At 37.4% G+C, this 19,747-nt stretch overlaps 1 protein-coding gene across 6 annotated transcripts in view; it reads right to left on the reverse strand.

Moving 5' to 3' along the window:
* Positions 1 to 1,271: 1,271 nt before the first annotated feature.
* Positions 1,272 to 19,747, reverse strand: part of PCNX1 (pecanex 1) — a 177,889-nt gene continuing 159,413 nt past the window's right edge. For 5 of the 6 annotated variants that reach the window (XM_061156770.1, XM_061156771.1, XM_061156769.1 and 2 more), the window contains 8 exons: positions 18,712 to 18,812; positions 17,821 to 17,971; positions 12,447 to 12,677; positions 11,287 to 11,561; positions 9,801 to 10,006; positions 7,079 to 7,521; positions 6,526 to 6,666; positions 1,272 to 6,347 (listed from right to left, as the gene is read on the reverse strand). In XM_061156770.1, coding sequence (XP_061012753.1) covers positions 6,207 to 6,347; positions 6,526 to 6,666; positions 7,079 to 7,521; positions 9,801 to 10,006; positions 11,287 to 11,561; positions 12,447 to 12,677; positions 17,821 to 17,971; positions 18,712 to 18,812 — 1,689 coding nt within the window. In that variant the 3' untranslated portion in view covers positions 1,272 to 6,206. Of the gene's footprint in view, positions 6,348 to 6,525; positions 6,667 to 7,078; positions 7,522 to 9,800; positions 10,007 to 10,795; positions 10,906 to 11,286; positions 11,562 to 12,446; positions 12,678 to 17,820; positions 17,972 to 18,711; positions 18,813 to 19,747 lie in introns of those variants that run through there. The other variant, XR_009695070.1, reaches the window with a different exon arrangement.

The raw sequence follows: 19,747 nt of genomic DNA on the forward strand, positions 1-19,747 counted from the left end.
TTGTTGGCAAAGTAATGTCTCTGCTTTTTAATATGCTGTCTAGGTTCATCATAACTTTCCTTCCAAGGAGTAAGCATCTTTTAATTTCATGGCTGCAGTCACCATCTGCAGTGATTTTGGAGCCCCCCAAAATAGTCAGCCACTTGCTATTAGTAGATGTCCTGAGAAAATTACAGAGCAACCTAGGGATTCTCTTGTACAAAATCACATTTTTCTAAGTATGAAGTTCAAGAATATTTAGTTTTAATGAACACCTAAATGGAAGAAGAGGGGAATAAAACAAATGTTTTGCATAGTAAGTGCTGAATGAATACCCTAAAAGCCATCATTTGGTCATGTCCCTACTTCACAAGGCGCTTTTTTCCTTCTCCAGAGGAAAATGTACCTGCATGGTGAGATTCATTGGCTATAGGCTAGCAAAACATATTTGAATTCTTAAGGAGAGGAAAAAAAAAAAAAACACAACAAACCCCTAAGTAAGCTGCACTTTAAGAGGTTAACAACAAAGAGGTTTAGGGGACCCAGATTTCAGGTCGACCCCCCTTTGAAACTCTGGGTCTAAGATTAATGTAGATTACACACACAGAAAACTCCTTTCTTTGAAGATGTGTTTCATTTAACCAGCATGCTTCCTGTCATTAGAAAAAAAATACTGTCCTAAGACTAACTGCCATTACATCTCCAGGTGAGTTACTGTGATCCTGGGCAGAAAGAGAGCAAACTGGGGCTCTGATGCCAATGGACATCACCTGCACCCTGCCAGTTTGGGCTGTTACTTAAAGAGACTCACTAAAGGCTTAATAAAGTGACTCTGTCAAGAGTGTATCTATTCTCATTGAAAGTCAGCTTGCTCTTTCTTTAAGTATTACACATAAAATCAGCAGGTTAGTACACACCCTTATTCAGCATTTGCCTGATTTTGATGATCATAATCTGTATGTTCATTTTCTGTACTGTAATCTAGTTTAACACAGTGAATATTCATACATTTTCATCCCTCATCCTATATGTTCCATCTAATATCATTAACAAGACACATCCAGATAAGTTCATAAGATGGAAACTACAACCTTTCTGCTAAGTGTGAAAAGATATCCTTTTATTATGAAATAGATACATTTCTATTATAGGTTGAATCCCATGTTAGCAAGCCTAAGCATCTGTTTAAAATGATTATCTTCAGAACCAAGTACATGTTTTAAAAATATGTTAGGCAGAGCTTAATATGGTAAACTCTTAATTTTCTTAATTTGACAAAAATGGACAGAAGGCAAAATGAAAAAAAATTTATTTCCTCAGTGTTTTATCCACTGTCAATACTGTATCTTTGATGCAATATATTTGCAAAAAAAAAAAAAACAAACCAATCTCAGCTTTTAGTTTCCATTTTAAACAACTATAGTATTTACAAGCTGTTCAGAATAACAAACACTCAGACATGCGCGCACACACACACTCACGGACATACGGGAGTACATATCTCTGGTTTATACTGAATGCTGGTAGAGGCAATGAATACTTCCAGAGCCCATGATCAGAAAAGGGAAACCCACTCTCCTTCCTCCCACCTACTTTCCTGGAATCATTTTCATATTCTTCCTTCCATTTCCTCATGCAGAGCTCATTGCCAGACTTGTATAATGTTAAGGTAATCATTTTTCACAATTTATTTTTAGTTAAATTATAGTAAGCTTTTTAAAAAAAAAGCATAAGCAGACACAATTTTCCCATTTCTATTATTTTGGTTGTAGAATCAAGCTTCATATATAAAAAATCATGTTATACTACAATTACACTAAACCCAAGAGTCATCTGGAGCAGCCATCTCATTTTTCCACTACTTCTCTGCTTTAAATTTCAAGGTATCGCCCCATTCTGTGCAAATAACCTGCAGGAAATCATCCTTATCACAATCTTAGGTGACCTTTCTTCCTGCTCCACTGAATCATAAATTCTCAGGGACAGAGCTGAGGCACAGGGAAAAAAGGTGTAACCCTATATAATAGGTGTGTCTTAGAACAGAGCGGTCATGTAACCTTGTGAGGACAATCAGCTCTGGTGCCCCAAAGAATGTTACGCTGCTTCCATAAAACAGTACATAAGGAAGTTCAGCTCACAAATAGAACTTATTTTCTCTAATTCAGAAAGAACACGTTGGCTGATAGGCAATAGAGACAAATTCTGATATTATCAGAAGTGATTCTTGACAAGATGACTCGGGTGAGGTGATTCAAAGCAGAAAATACACCTCTGTTTCAAGAAAAATTAATACTTCAACTCACATACCTATCAGATATACTTGTACAATAATTAACTTCTTTCCAGTCATCGTTCTCACCTAAATAAAAGTCCTAGGTATATATCAACCAGATTGTTTTTTTTTTTTTTAAATAAGAGAAGTGAAGAAAAGAGAGGCTAGTTTTTTAATACCTTATTAAAAAAAACTATACATATCAACATAATATTAATGTTTATGCTGCACAAATACATCATTATGTCTAATTTTCCTCTTTTTCCAGATTAATAAAACTCAACTTCCACGTAAGACCAAAACAAAGTTCAAAGTCATGGGTTTCAACTATCATCTTCTTAAACGACACTGTTCTCTTCATGTATTTTGGAATTAAAGGAAAAGCTTCTAGAATAAAAATGGATGTTTTACACCTCATCTGAACAAGGTATGCTAACAAAAGTCAAAACTTGACTGGGTCTGTGTCCAAGCAGAGTAATTTTATGTGATTGTAATATACTACAGAAAAGAACAAGAATGAATATTGAGAAATTTAAAAAAAGGGGGAGGGTGAGGTTTCGTCGATATTCATGAAAAAGTGATGAAAATAAACACAAAAGTAATTCACATTGTGGACAGCAACTTATAATTTTGCAGCTAGTAAACAAATTCAAATAATTCTCATGCAACACTATTGCTATCTTTTTCTCAAGTCACATATTTATGAAGAAAGATTTTTGCGAGTTAACTAAGAGAAAATGATCATTTTAGCCTTGGGGCAAATCATAAGTTTAAAAGGCTCAGCTCTGGATGAACATGACTCAGTGCAGCAATCGACCAAATGAAGAATTCCTAAGCAGGGGCCCAGGGCTGCTGCTCAGAGGCAAAGGGGAATTCATTAAGGCTAAGCTACCCTTGCTTAAATGTGAGGCTGGTTTTTTATATTTTGAGATGAGATGGAAAAGTAAACCAACCCAGGAAGAAAAATACATCTTTTTAATGAGCTGACGTTAAAGCTTATATTTTCACTGCCTGACATTTGGTACACAGAGTAATTTTCCATATTTCGCTCAAGAGAGAAATCTTGTCTGACTAATTCTATTTCAAGGATTAGTAGAAGTATCTCAGATATACTTGAAATATTAAGAAAAATACTTCAAATATAATGGAAGTTAATCTCCCAGTAATGGAAACTCAAAGAAGGCAGAACACTGATGAAGTCTGTTCAATAATTTCCTGAAAGGTAATTAATCTCTACTTATCTTAAAAATAGAGAGCCTCACCACCTACACTCTCAGACCCCTTAAATATCAACATATTAATCTAGACTTCTGGAAAAATTATAGTTCTTTAGAAAAAAGTCAACATATAAAATTTTATCAAGTATTGAAAAATGGTGTAAAAAGAGGGTTTACACCAAGTTATAAACTGGAAGATTAACCAAAAATTTGAGTTATAAAATGATTTTTAACACTAAATAAGAATAACCAAAAAAAAAAAGCTAACCATTGATAACATACTCCAGAACTCTAAATAAAAATCAAACAAGAAAAAATCCCAGAAAACTATCAATAAAACTATTTAAAACAATGAAAAAAGTTAAAAGTGTTTTAATTACATATTTTTACTTTCAAATTAAGGAACTCTCAAAGTTTTGGCAACTGTGAACTAAAGATGCCAATACGTGTATATTGGAGTCTTATATATTGATACTAATGAAAAAGGCTACGCAGGGCTTAATGAATAGCTTACCACCCTCCAAGGGAGTGTGGTGTAGTGGGGGACAGGGTTAAATAAGACATGTATAATCGATTTAATTATGGAAAGTGTGTATATTTCTCTATTGTAGTTCAGGTCAAATTATTCTTAAGACATGAATCCTTCCTTAATTATCAATACTTCCCCAGATGCAATTATTAGAAAAGTATTATGATTTTAAAAAGACTACAAGTTTTAGACTTAAAAAATAAGAACAGGGCTCCTTTTAGGATTCCTAATTAATAAAACTACTAAAAGATAACAAAATTCAATCTGTTTTGAGAAAACAGGGTACCTTTGTATAAAGGTTTAATAAATTAGTTGACCAAAAGTTTCTCAACAATAAGTTTTGCAGTGTGTGAAGTCTGGAAACATCAACACGAGGCACACTGGCTTCTGAATAATCACAAAAATTTAAAATTGGAAAAAGGAAAAGAAAAAGGTTTTGGAGTGAAAATGCAATCAGATGGTATATATTAGCTGTTTACCTCCTTTGTTTTCATTCCTTCTACTGAAGTGTCATGCTATACTGTAAGATCTACATTAGGATGACCAAGAGAAACAGCTTCTCTCTCCTTCTGTCTCAGAAAGATAACTTCAAACCCACACTGCTTGACAGAGTAGCCACTCAGCACATGTGGCCAGCAAGTACCTGAGATACAGCTAGTTCCACACGCTGAAACTGGAATATTCTGGATGTAACAGATTAAATAAACTGTATGACTGAAATTAACATCACCTGCTTCTTTTTACTTTTCATTCATGGGGGCAGGCAGATGGCTGCTCCTAATGCTCACACGTATATCTTCTTTGGAGTGTCACACAAAATGCGAAAAGTTTTCTGAAGGATTTAAAAAGTGCCATATGTTGAAAATGAAATCTAAACTGCAATTCCCACCTAGACCAACTGTAAATTTGAGTTATATATTTCCCTGAATACATACATTAAAAAAAAAAAACAATAAAAGTTATGAGACAACATATGAGTTAAGTCAATTTCATCACAGATATAAATATTCCAAATTACAGTTACACACTATAAATCACAGGAAATAAAATTCAAGTCACAGAACAAGAAGAGAGGAGGGAAAAAAAAGGCAAGGTTATTAAAGTGGGATATAATGATAAGAACGGCACCATTTGGATAATTTTGTTTGAAAAAATTTTACTTGATTAACTGAACTGCATGTGAATGACTTCAAGAGCTAAGAACTCTTAAAACGCAAGCAATCCTTTCTTTAAATTCCTGGATGCTCATCTTCTTCTTTGAAAAGCAAAAGCATTTTCTTCCCAGAACTGACCCCAGCAGAACTTGCCCAGGTGGGAGAAGCAGGGTGGCCGGGGTGCTCCTGGTGCTGGAGCCCATCTGAAGTGTGGACACGGAAGCTGGCAGGAGTGTTCACGGGACCGAGTCACTAACTACTGGCTTTGGGAAACACCAGCAATGAAGCCACGTGTATCTTGAGATGGAGTACTCATTTGAAAGGAAACAGTTGGTGGACTGGCATGAAGTACAGACTAAAGAAGAGTGAGCAGCACTGTTCCTGCTACGTATGTTTATAAGGAAAGGGAAGGGGTTAATCCCAAAGGCAATTTAAATAATGGTATTTTATTTTTATATATAAATAAATGTTCTGAGAAATCTCAGACTTTAGTGCATTGTAAAAAATTAGTGCAGTTTTTTTCATTAAAGTTTTTAGCGCTCAAGGAATAAGATAAATCTATGTCTGTTCATAGTCTCTTTCACTGTACATTAAACTTTTATACTGCTATGTGTCAAACTGAAGGTTTCTACACTTGTTTCTAAAAATCAAGGTAAATGGATTTCATGTTTTATGACAAAACATGGCAATTATTTTTGGCAAAGAAATTAGAAAAATATGAGATTGTAGTTTAGAAATCAAGAATTTGTTGATTTAAAGCATAGACAATGCATAGGAAAAAACTTTTAAGGATGTATTTTAACAGAACTTTATCCTTCATGCAAAATGTTTTCTCAGCAGCTAACTTAAAAAAATATTTCAGCTTTATTTGGGGATGGAGACAGTGATGGGAGTCAGGGTGAAGGAGAGGTGCTTAACCAAGCCCACTCTATGTTCAAGTCTCTCCTACAGGATCAAAGTGATAACTGCAGGCATCTTCTGCTCTCTCCTCTTTTTTTTTTTTCCCAACATCTTGGAATTTTGAGGGAAAAGAAATGAAGTTATAAAACACTGGCTCACACTTCAGCCCCAAGTTCTAGTACCCCAGTTTCAATTACAGTCACATATTTATCTTCAATCTGGACCAGAAGTACTGTCTTGTCGATGTGGGATCTAGTACCTGGATCTCTGCTGCAAGGCACCCATCGGTGAATCACCTGATGATTTAGAACAAAACAAGCAGTTAGTGGCAGAGACCTTGAATACACTCACAGACTCTATCCTTACAATTAGAGGCAGTAATTCAGTTTGATAATTAAGCATAAGTACATAAATCAGCTAAAAACATGCATACAGGCTACAAAAAGTCAGGGCACCAGCTTCAGAAGAACTTACATGGCCTTCCATGCCCTCCTGAGGACTCCAGTCCTTCCAGCTATTCCTCCCAGCTTTTAACCGAATACCCTCATCAGGCCACTGCAGCTCTTTCCTTTTTGACAGGTTGATTCCATCCAGAATTTGACCGGGGTCCACAATCTACATTGTAAATAAATATGAATCATTTCCAATTCATTATTTCCTTGAAGATGAATAATTATATAATTCCAAACAAAATTTCTTTCACAGTACTCTTTGTGTCCACATTCTCCACTGCCTATAATGCAATAAAAAAACAACCTAAACAGCCATGTGAGTTCCTTTTAGCCTCCCAGGAGACCGTACTGCCATGGCCACGTAACCACGGCTGAAGAGGGAACAAATATCACCAGTGAAAAACTGCTTGCTTTCAGTTTTTACATTGGCAGAAACTTTTTTGCAACATTCACAAATGTTCTTCCTTCAGACTAAGTAGTATAAGGTGTGTTTTCACAGGAGTCTTTCACTCAAAACACAAGAAATCAAAACCGGGAAGGAGAAACAGTGGAAGAAGAACGCTGGGCTTACTCACTTGGACTCTGTAAATCACCTCCCCCTTTTTGGCATGGGAGTTATTGGCAGGGCTTGAGGTGCTGCCGGGCTGCACGTCAGCGGCACAGCTCTGGCCGCCGTCTGTCCCGAGAAAGCCCACGAGGGTGTGATGCTTGCAGGCGGGGATGCTTTGGCTGGAGCTGCTGGAGGAAGGCAAGCCGTGCGGCACGCAGGCCGGGCCACTCTGACTGGAGGGCTCCATCTGGTTCACCATAGAGAGGCGGGACTGGATGGACGACGGCAAGTTGCGAAGCGATATCTGGCTGGTGGAGGAGCGCCGACAAGGCACAAACCCCGTGGTGGACATCCGGAGAGACGAGTGTCGGCTGCTGTAGCAGTAAGAGGACTGGCTGGCCACGGAGGCCCGGGCGGGGGACTGCCGGGCCAGGCCGGACTGCACAGAGTGGGAGCTGTGGCTCGTGCCTGGGGAGGGAGAGACAGCAGCAACGCTCATTCTGGGCGGAACGACGCCAGCACCGTCGGCTCTTCTGTAGCTTCTAGGACCGTCTCCCTGAAGCCTCTCACCACAAATTAGCTGGTGAATTTACTGAACTTAACATTTATACCTGAAACTTTTAAAGTTGTTGAAAGGAAATAAATATCTGAGGTCTTTTTTTTCGTGTGGTTCTTATAATTTTCATTTGCTGAAGCTTTTTAAAATCCAAATTCTGGGCCATATGAAAAACACAATTAGGTAATCTATAGGAAATAGCAGGATTTAGGGTTGAGATAAATCCTAAAATTTCTTTCACTCAAATATTTCAGAATAACATGAGTACCTCTTTAATACATCAGAGATGAAATAGTTCATGGAAATGAGACAGAAATATTTATTAAGGATCTACTATGTGGTAAGCCCTGTAACTATTTCTCAAAGTAGAGTATTAATGCCATTTCAATCTACTGCAATGACAAGTTATACTATCTACAGAAGAACAGAGATGCATCACTGCAATATGCATTTGTATTAGGGATCACTACTGAATATGATCAATGATACCGAATAGCAGGTTCTTGTGTGTCCTTTTTTCTAATGGCTTGACAGAATTCTTCAGATTTGTGAAGAGTGATGTGAAGATTATTAGAAAATTATTATTAATTATACTGAAAAATAATTACATGTGCTTTTTATCTGAAAGTTAAAAGGCGCTCATCAGTGTTAAGAGTAGAAGGTACATTTAAAGCAGCACAGTGGCAGTTTTAGGTTTTCACTCGGAAGTTAAAAAAGAACAAACAAAATGTTGATCACACACTTATTTACAGTCTTAACAATTTCAGCACTGTAACCTTTTTTTAAATCGAAGTAAATGGTTTAAAATTTAATCTGATTCATGTTCAACATTGGGGAAAAGGACAATGCTGATCAACCAACCAGCCATCTGGGAATGGATGAAATCTGGCCTGTGAACCTGCGTACCTGTACCTGCATACAGGTAAGATTATGGCTCTTGTGTAAAAGGCAAATTAGTAAAAGAATACCTTCCTTTGGGATAAGGGAAATTTTCTTAAATAGGATACAAAAAATTGTTAATCATAAAGGGAAAGATTAGTAAATTGCTCTACACAAAAATTAAGAACTTCTCATTAAAAAAAGACAAGCCCACTCTTCACAGGAAGAGAACAGAGAGCCAAGATACAGAATGGGAAGAGCTATCTTTGGTACAGAAAACTGACAAAAAGCTCAACCCAGAATATACAAATATAAACAGGAAAAAGATATGGACTTTCCTAGTGGTCCAGGGCTTAAGAATCCTCCTACCAGTGCAGGGGACAAGGGTTTGATCCCTGGTCCAGGAAGATCCCACATACCATGGAACAACTAAGCTCCTGAGTCACAACTATGGAGCCCACACGCCCTAGAGCTCTGCTCTGCAGCAAAAGAAGCCACAGCAATGTGAAGCTGGTGCACTGCAACTGGAGAGTAGCTACCACTTGCCACAACTAGAGAAAGCTCACACGGAGCAACGAAGATCCAGTGCAGACAAAAATAAATTAATTAAAAAAAAAATCTTAAAGATAAATAAGAAAAAGATAACCAAATAGAAAAAAGGGCAAGAGACTTAATATTACTTCAGAAAGAAGAGATGATAAACTCAAAAGTTTCCAACCACAGGTATTACCGCCATGCAAATTAAAACAATGAAGCTAAAGACCACCCCCCTTCTCCTTTCTCTCTGAGAGCAGGGAGCAGAGCTGGGAATGATGATACTCAAAGCTGGCATTCCTATGTACGACTGGTCAGAGTACCAACTGGTTTAAAAAAGAAAGTCTAGAAAGATTTTTGGCATTTATATCATGAGTCTTAAACATCTTCATAAACTTTGATTTGATTTCATTTCTCAAGTTTCCAGCCCAAGGAAAGAATAAGGGATTATAATGTGAAGATTTATATACAAAGTTATAATATGCAGAAGAAACCAAATCATTGTTCAATAGGTGAGAAGTTACATAAATCATATTAGTTACACGTATGATTAGCCTTTAAAAATGGTACTTCCAAAGAAAGGCTATTTTTAAGTATTATATATTTAGATACATAAAATGATTAATATAGACAGGATAACGGCCCACTGGGAATCAAACAAAACATTCTGCTTACATATTTCCAAGTAGGTAATGTGGCATCCTCTTTACACACACATACCACCTGAACCCCACAGCTGAGGGGCTGACGTCCCACACAGAATTTTGGTTCAGATTACCTAGGGTCGGAGGGTAGGATGTGACAGGAGGATGAAGTCCCGCTCCGGGTGCCTGGCCTGGGTTTCCAGCGCTTCCCTGGGAGGCGCTGCTGTGGGGATCGCTGGCAGTTGTCGCACTGTTACTGGTGCTGGAGGGCCCACCTCCGGTATCGGGATCTTCGATGTTGCCACCACTGTTACATCCGGCACCACAGCCTTTCCTTAACCTAGGAACAAACACCGGAGGAGGAGGCACTGTCCCGAGGCCACACCAAGATAGGTATTTTCTCCTTTTTCCAGCTATTCTAAACATTTAACGCTACCAATGTTCACCTTTGAAAGTCTTCATGGGGCAGTCAACATCAGGAAGCAAAAAACTCATGTTTTCATATTGCCCTCTTCAATTCACTGACTCCATTCTTAACTGACTTCACTTTTATACACTCTATCACCTTTCCTACACCATAATGAAGAACTGCACGTAACAACTTGTTCCATTAAGATCTCAGCTGGAAATAGAATTCTTGCCACTGTATACAACCCATGAAAACCTAACTGATTTAAATTCAATGTTGTAGCAAACTGAAGAGAGCTGCTGTAATAATTTTTCTTCTTCTTTTTTAAAGTGTAAAGTTTAAAACTGTCTCAGTTTGGCACTGGAAATCCTGCACCCCAGAAAACCACTCAGTCCTGAGCAAACAAGGCAATTTCAACACAACACCTATTTTTCAAAGAGAAATCTTCTTTGAACACTATCCTGGTTTGTGTCCTTCCTCTTGTTTGAATAGGGGTTTATGTTAAAATGGTGAAATTTTACTTTAATGCTGGAGGAATTTTAAAGCACCTGTTTTAGAGTTCATTGCTCTAATCCTGTTTTTCTTAAGTTCTGATACTTAAAGATCTGAACAACTCTTGATCTGCGATTTTTCTTTACCACCCATCAAACTATGATGTTCCTATACAACACATCATAACTTATTAGACAAAAGGCAGAGGAAAAAAACTCATGTGCATACTTGAGGACATTACAGATTTCAGACTTGAGTGCTACTTGTTCAAATGGCAGCAGGATCTCTGCACTGCACGAGGAGGAGCTTCAACACGGGCAGCGTGCTCCCCCTACTGCCTGAATGGAACACGAAAAGAATGCAATCAACTTGCATGAGTTTCTTTCCTTTTTCTCTAGTTTGCCCTGTTTGCTGACCCACACATTATAATAGTGACAATATGCTGCAATAGAGTTTAAAAAAATTAAAGAGAGGGAATTATTCAAGATTCTATTAAATGCTAGAGCAGTGGTTCCTGACCAGAGTTGTGCATTAGGTTTATCTAATAAGAGTTTAAAGACACACATACTCAGATTCTACTTCCTAAAGCTCAGCTGTAACAAGCTTTTATTGTACCATGCCAGCTTTTTTTTAAAGCGTTCCAGGTAATGCTAATGCACAAGGCATAGGTCAGGCAGGTCAGGACACACCACTGCTGGAAAGGCAGCTCTCTGGCTCACCTGTGCCAAGTAGACACGATGAAGTTTCTGATGTTTCCCAAGCTGATGGGGCCCCCGAGAATTGCTTTAAGCTGTTCATGGCTGTCAGAGTAAGAAGTTGTCAGGGGTGAGACAAAGATCGGGTAGCCAATAGGTTGATCACAGGATGAGTTTATCATGTTTCTCAGGGCTTGCTTGGCATTCTGGATGCTACCTCTCTCCGGGTTACGGTTACGCAGGAAAACAAGCTCCTGCTGCTGCCCTGCCCAAAGGCCTCGGACACACTCCTTATTCACCTGAAAATCAGAACACACAGGAAGTAGGTTAAGGGGCTAAGAATAAAATTTATATAAATAGAAGAGCAGCAATGGGAGGGATATGAAAGACATTACAATAACCAGCTGTGAAAAGCAGGAAACAAATATAAGTAGGTCACATCTGAATGGAAGTTAACCATTTCCCACCATCATTAGGTTGTTAAATAATAAGCACCTACAGAGCTCTTCCCTTTGCTGTCTTGTAAAAATACCGAGTAAAATGTAGTCTATTTAGTTTTCTAAATAGGTGAAGCACTGAATGCTGTAACTGAGATAACAGGTATTTTTGACAGAAATGAGAGGTAACAAGTACTTAGAGTTGAAAGGATATTTGTGATTTCGTGGGGGGGGGGGGTTGTGGTTGATTCAATGAAGAAACAAGTAAACCATTTCAAACTATCAAAACAAAACTTCAGAGATTACGCCTCCTACAGTCTTGAGACGTTTAAAAAAACAACAAAACAAACCAAGCAAAAAACAGGTTAGAGCAAACCATTTACAGTGAGCTACTGATCACTATCAAGTACAAGTTATAGTTTTATTTTGCGAACTAGGAATCATATCATATTAGCAATGCAGGGCTGACATTTTCAGAAGAGATGCTGCCCGAACAGCACATGTAACAGGCAAGAGACTGCCAAAACAGAAATAAGGAAAGGTTTTAAGACACATGAGAAAACTTCAGAAGACAGAGTACATGACTAACACAATAAATTATTAAGTGCTCATAAACAATAAACGTCAATGTAGTGTGGTTGTATGTTTATGTTTTCTGTGAAAGAATTTCATGACTTTTTAAAAGTCTGGATAAGGTTCTCTAAGTTCTACTGTTTTCAGAGGCAGACAAGGGCTTCCAAACCTTACTTTAATGACCCTGAAGCTCAGGTAGCGTCTGTTGAGCATGATGATCTTGTACTCGTTGGTGCCGTCGTCCATGACATGCCGCAGAGCGAGTAAGGAGGGCGAGTTGGCGAGCACTGCACTCCGCCACGCAGGGTCCCCTTCGTGGGCGATGACGAGGTTCTTCTCGTGGGATACAATGGCTTCGTAGAGCACAGTGGGGTCATCATATTCATCCGGAGAAGTGAAATGGTCCTATATACGGAAATAAAGATAGACCTGTATTTCTAGGAAAATTAGAGAATGACTTCCAAGATGATGAAAGCCTCGTAAAACTAAATCAGTTACTAAATTATAAGTCTTAAAAACTGGCTTATGTATTTCATTATCAGCACATGTTAGTATTATCAGAGGTAAATGATTGATTCTCAAATTTATCCAGGTTAGGAATTAGCTCATTACTGCTCTACTACTTCTGCAAATTCCTCAATTCAACCCTACCTGTCCTCTAAGTTTTATTAGCTAAACCATTTTTATTTCCAATTTATATATATTTTGTTTACCTCATTTTTTCCTGTTAAAGGATTATCTCACCGTTCAGTTCAGTTCAGTTCAGTTCAGTCGCTCAGTCGTGTCCGACTCTTTGCGACCCCATGAATCGCAGCACGCCAGGCCTCCCTGTCCATCACAAACTCCCGGAGTTTACTCAAACTCACGTCCATCGAGTCGGTGATGCCGTCCAGCCATCTCATCCTCTGTCGTCCCCTTTTCCTCCTGCCCCCAATCCCTCCAAGCATCTCACCGTTAAAGCTACATAAAAGGTCTCTAAATTATGTTGCTTTTTAACTAGATGCTTTTCACTTAAAGTCTCATCTCTAGGATGCTAACAATATACAATTTCTTATCCTGCGTCTCATCTAGTTAAGACAAGGCTCAAAACTATGAGCTCTGAGGACAAATTAAGGGTCCTAAGTCCTAAAGAAGCTAGATCTTCTTGGTCTTAGCAACTACTCATTTACTTGGTAAGTTGTTATTTAATATTTGTCACATGCGAGACTCTATGGCAGATAGCCTGGATGAAACAATGGAGTATATGAAATGTATTAACACTTCCCATTCAGAAACCCCAAAATTAACAGGGGATACAGGATATAAACCCCAATAATCATAACACAATTTGGAATTTCTGAAGTGGTATGTTATTAAGGAAACACAAATACTATATTGGCTGTCTTCATATTTATAGTTAAGAGGCTGACAAATTTTTACATCCAGGTAAAGTAACTCATTGTGCTCAGGCCAACTGACTGTAGTGTGTGCTATCTGGAGGTGAGACGGTGAGAGCAAGAAGGCGATATCCCCAAGGATGCACCTCCAGGTCTGGAGGGTCACTGACATGAGGATAACGGAAGTCTTCATTGTACATGTGGGTACATAGTGTACAAAGTTCTCCAACACATGATCTCACCTAACTCATACAATCTTGTCAAGTAGGTTGAACAGATAATGCCAGCATTTGACAAATTTGGAAACTGAAGCTCAACAAGGCTTAAGCTGGGAAAGATTGAGGGCAGGAGGAGAAGGGGGCAACGGAGGATGAGATGGTTGGATGACATCACTGATTCAATGGACATAAGTTTGAGCAAACTCTAGGAAATAGTGAAGGACAGAGAAGCCTGCAGTCCACGGGTCACAAAGAGTCTGACATGACTTAGTAGCTGAACAACAAGGTTTAGAAAATTAGTATATGATTGTAGTGCCAGAAGTTGAATACATTTTTTGAGTATTTTTTCATTCTGACATAAGATGCTCTCTTTCAGCAAGATACTCAGTTAGGGAAGAAATGACATCCTTGGATTAGTACTATTTGTACAATTATCTGAATAGAAAATAAAAGTGCAGAGACAAGCAATAAACACATTCTCAGTAAAATGGACACAAAGTCTGAAAACATTAGGCATGCCAAAAGTGGAGATTGTTCATTCCTGTCCAAGTATTTATTTTCATTGTACTTAAAATGGTTGAATGAATATGTAAACTTCTATGGACATCATTCAGCAGTGTTTTAATGAAAGATATTTGAAACAAGCAGAATATCCATGAATAGAGAAAGAGCTGAATAAACAGAGTAAAAATTACACTCTGGAAAACTACAGAGTCGTTAAAAAAAAGTGAAATGCCTGTACAGGTGCTGACTTATTATACTAACTGGGAAAAAAGCTTGCACCCCAGATCAATTTACACAGCACGACTACATTTTTTAAAAAGGAAAATATGTATAAATATAGCTGAAAATGTCTGAATGAACTTGGGGAAAGCAGAGAAGATAGGCATCCAATTATTGGCAGTAACTGCTTCTTGAAGTATTGTATGATGGTATGGGATGACAGAAGATGCTTATTCTTGGGAGATGTTTACTTTCCATTGTTTTCCATTAGTTTTCCAATAAATAAAAAGAGATGATATTTCCAATTCTAGGAAAAGTTTTCAGAAGCATTTTAGAAATACACTTGAGAAGTTATGAGAAGATGCATAGGAAACACTATTTTTTTTAAAATGATGCAACTCATGTAACATTCACTGGCTGCCAAGTACTGTGCTAATAAGCAATGAAGATATAAAGATTATTAAGACACTATCATTGTCCTCAAGGAGATCACAGGTTGTTAAGATTTTCATTATATATCTCTTGTAAACCAAGCTAGACTTTAACTGGTGTATTTTAGCTCTAACAACCATGTAAACTCCCTTAAAGACACTAGTGGGAAAAAAAAAATAAGGAAGTAAGCTGTTTTACAAGATGATTAGAGGACAAGAGAGAACATGTGAAAAGGGAGATCTACTTAATTTCTCTGAGTTTTGGCTAATCTTTAGCTACAAAACTGTGAGTAAAATAAATCTCTGGGCTGTGGGTAATTACATGGATGAGAACACTGATACATTACAGAACACTGTAAAATTAAACATTATACAGATAATAGTTTTAATTTCTAAAGTAAAAACAGAATTAAAAATTTAAAAGCACCCTATCAGAGACTGTATCTGAAACAAAGGTTAACAGAAATTTTATATATTTAGCTCTCTGGAAACAGAATCTTTTTAAAAAACAATCAGTTGAGGTATAATTTACACATAATAAATTGCACCCATTTTAAGAGCTGAGCCAGACGCACTTTGACAAGTGTGTAAACGTGTGTTAACCACTGGTACAATCTACATATAGACTATTTCTGTCATTTCAAGGCTCCTTCCTGGCCTCCGGCATTCAACCTCTACACCCCAAGCAACCACTGATCTGCTTTCTGTCACTACAGATTAGTCTGGCCTGTTTTAAATTTTACCTAAATAAAATAATACAATAGGCATTCTTTTCACACCTGACTTCTCTTACTCTGTATAATATTTGATATTCATTCTTCCTGTGGCATCTAACAGTAGATCATGTATATTTATTGCTAAGTAATATTCTATCTGTTGATGAACACTGGAATTATCTGCAGCTTTGGGCTCTTGGGACTAGAACTGCTATGCACACGCGTGTAAGTCTTTGGGTGGGCATACACTTTCATTTTCTTGGGTAAATATGTGGGAGTGGACTTCTGGGTCACATGCCAAGTAGTATACATGTGTACTAATACTTTAACATAGAAGCCTTTTCTGGATTTTCATGGGTGACAAGTGAACTCTGGAGATGAACAGTATTGATTTACACTATCTTTTCCTGGCCCGAGAGTCTCTCACCAGCAACCCACTGTCAAAGTGATCTTCAGTGAATGGCTGTTGCTTGTTACTTCACAGGTCAATCTCACTCTTCTCCAAGGTGTATGTGATCACAGAACTTCTCCAGGCTGCATCTGTGTTCTCATCTTCTCCCCTCCCTCAGCACTCTATGGCCCTGGGTTCCCAAGTCCACCTCCTTAACCGTTCCCAATCTGTCATTGTTGCTGTCAATCATGCCTAATGATGACAGTGTGTTGTACTCAGCTGTGCTGGGCCTGATTATAAGTTAGAGAACCACTGTCACAGGCTAAAAACACATGTAAGGAAATGGATTGGAAGCACCAGGCAAGAGCACTTATAGGGAGAGACAGGGATCAGAAAATACAGAGAGTCTGTGCCTCAGTTTCCTCTCTGCCAGATGGAGATAAAATACCTGTCATGATGTTTAGAATTAAAGATGTCTGTCAGGAGCTGTTAAAGAATTATGCTACATAAAAGAGCATTTCATACGTACCAGAAACACAACATCTTCTGAGAAATTGTTAAGTTTTAAAAACATTTTAATAAAAATCATTATCTTTTTCCTTAAAATACACTGAATTTTGTCTTGAAACTCTAAAGCCAGTCTGATGATGGACAATTCTGTTGCTGTTGTTCAGCTGCTAAGTAGTATCTGACTCTTTGTGACCCCATGGACACACACCAGGCCCCCCTGTCCCTCACCATCTCCTGGAGTTTGCCCAAGTTCATTGCCATTGAGTAGGTCATGCTATCCAACCATCTCATCCTGTGCTGCCCTCTTCTTGACCCCGAATATTTTTTCCCCCCTCATCCTCAAAACAGTATTCTTTTCACAGAAATTTTCAAATACTATAGTCTATATTAGTAATGCTTCTAAATAATACGGGATGTTAACTTCATCCCATTAGGTCATGGTAAAATCCTCTGAAGAGTAATCCACCTTTTATTTGGCAGTAAGGGACATCCACATTCAAGCACAGCAGTGCATTTAATGAATACTGTCCTGTGCTCTCTATCTTCAGATCTCATCACAGCCGTCATGTGGAATGATAAGGGCAGCAAGTGCCAGTACCTAATTTCAAAATATATTCTTAAAGGGACCCACGGCTTTAGATTTGTATTCGGGGGGGGGGGGGGGGGTGTCTCATTTTCATTTTATTACCTTACTAGGATTATTTAATTAAGGCTGATTCTTTCCTAACCATCACTTATTCTATAAAACATGGTAAATGAAGCTCATAGTTAAGTAATACCAACACTTGTAAGACTCCCGAGATGCTGTTATATTGCACTGGGACTCAACCAACATTTTACCCACAGAACAGGCGTGAATTACAGTCACCTGAGAACAGGCAAGAATTACAATCACCTGAAGTCAAAGCAACCATTACAGGGGCCCAAGGCTTTTATTTTCAGTTTGTCACTGCTTGTATTTTTCTTCAAGTTCATGCCCAGGTCACTCTCTACCATTACTATTCAAATTCACTGTTACACACACAGTTTCAGGCTTCTAAGATTTAATATCATGTCATGAATCATGTTTTTCTTTGTCTCAAATCATTATTTTTCAAAAGGATATCCTAAGGAACACAATTTGGGAGTCAAGTGAAGAAGTACCATTAAAACCAGCAATGTATTAGAAATTCCCTCCTCTTACCTGATGAAGTTTAATGGACATACGAATTCCAGGGACTACTACTTTCCTCAGCAATTCCATGTCAGCAAAGATCCATTCGTCCCGAATTGAAGAAATACGGAAATCTCCCTTAAATAGGGCATGCAATCCATAGAGGAATGACTCTAAATTACTGTTAAGATTGGAGATAAAAGTTTACATATTTTGACAAAGGTCTTCCATTACACTGATTCTAACATCTGGTTATGCATCAGAATCATCTGGGAGTGTTTTGAAGATACAGATGCCAAGAACTAATGTCAGCACCCCTGAATCAGAATCACAAGGGTCAATGTTATTTGCCCTGGACCCTTGTTTATGAACTACTGTAACAGTGAGTCCCTGAACATAATCAGAAGGTAAAGACTCTGTAACTTAAAAGTAAGGAGGGCCTAAGGAAAACATGAAGTAATCAGAAAAGAAGCGTTATGTGGCATTTCTTAATTCTAATTCAACTGGGTGTTCACAACAAGAAATCCAGTTTACATTTAGAGTCCCCAAATCTAACGTACCATTATATGAATCTAAATGTTCCGAGCAAAGGTTGAAAGTAGAAAAATAAAAATAAAAGGAGGTGAACTGTTAGAAAAATAGATGTATATGGGAAGACACGAATCATATGTTATGAGTTATTTTTTTAAATATCTTAAATTATTAAATTCTCATTATCTGTAGCTGTCCACACATGTGTGAATTTTAAAAGTTAGTTCTTTTAACCATTTAGAATTCCACTGTGTTTACTAAAAAGATATATACAATATCTGAATAAACATTTGTAATAAATTAACATAGAATGTTTCCATTAAAAACCATTTCAGATTTTGGTTATAGAGCTTCCCAGTCTGTTTTTGAAAACAGCAATGCCTTCCTTACCTGGACATATGGTGGGATGCAGTTCCCAAAGCTCTCCGTCCCAGAACACAGAGTCCATAACAAAGAGTCACCAGAGATGAATCTTTGTCCACATCCAGTGGCTTTAAACAAACAAACAAAAAAAAGCAAGAAAGAAAACAAGGAACAGGGTGAAGGGGGTCAAAAGTCACAAATTTCCACTTACAAAATGAGTAAGTCGTGGGGATGTAATGTATAGCACGGTTGACTCCAGCTTACTAATACTTATATTAATAAGTATTATTACATATAATAAATAATAATAAATATAATAAATAATAATAATTACTATACTAATACTGCATATTTGCCAGTTAGTAACAGAGTAGATCTTGTAAGTTCTCATCACAAGGAAAACATAACTCTGTAACTGTATGATGAAGGATGTTAACTAGAGCTGTTGTGATCATTTTGCAATATATACAAACATCAAATCCTTATGCTATATACCCGAAACTAATTAATGTTGTACATCAATTACACCTCAATAAAAAAAGAACAAAAGAATGTTACTTATCAGAATGGTATATGAGTATTTAACAAATCAGAAGAATCTATTTAAAAAATCAGACAGGATAAGGAACTCAACTAGTATATACTTACTATCTCCTCAAATATAAGTTCTAATGAAAAGAAACAGCATAAAATGAAGTATGAATGTGTATAAGGAGATTCTTTGGAATCTTTAAATAAAACTAATGCTTTATAATAATACTGGAACAAACTAAAAAAAAAAAAACTGGCTGTATTAGAGTGTTAGGATCTTAGCTAAATATCTCAAGGTACTTGCTGATATACATCATTACTGATACTGCCTTCTCCTGAAATATTCTGTTTATTAATTAGTTACTTCTGAACTTAACCTGGCAAGCATCAGTGACAACAGCATTAGCCTATCAGTGACTATAACCACATTAAAGAAAATTAAATTGATGTCTACAGAATATTGCTTTCCTTCAACCTTTTAATTCTTTCAACAATTGCATACCTTTATTATTGACTATTAAATATATATTAT

This window comes from Dama dama, chromosome 12 (assembly GCF_033118175.1).
Source record: "Dama dama isolate Ldn47 chromosome 12, ASM3311817v1, whole genome shotgun sequence".
NCBI lineage: Eukaryota > Metazoa > Chordata > Mammalia > Artiodactyla > Cervidae > Dama > Dama dama.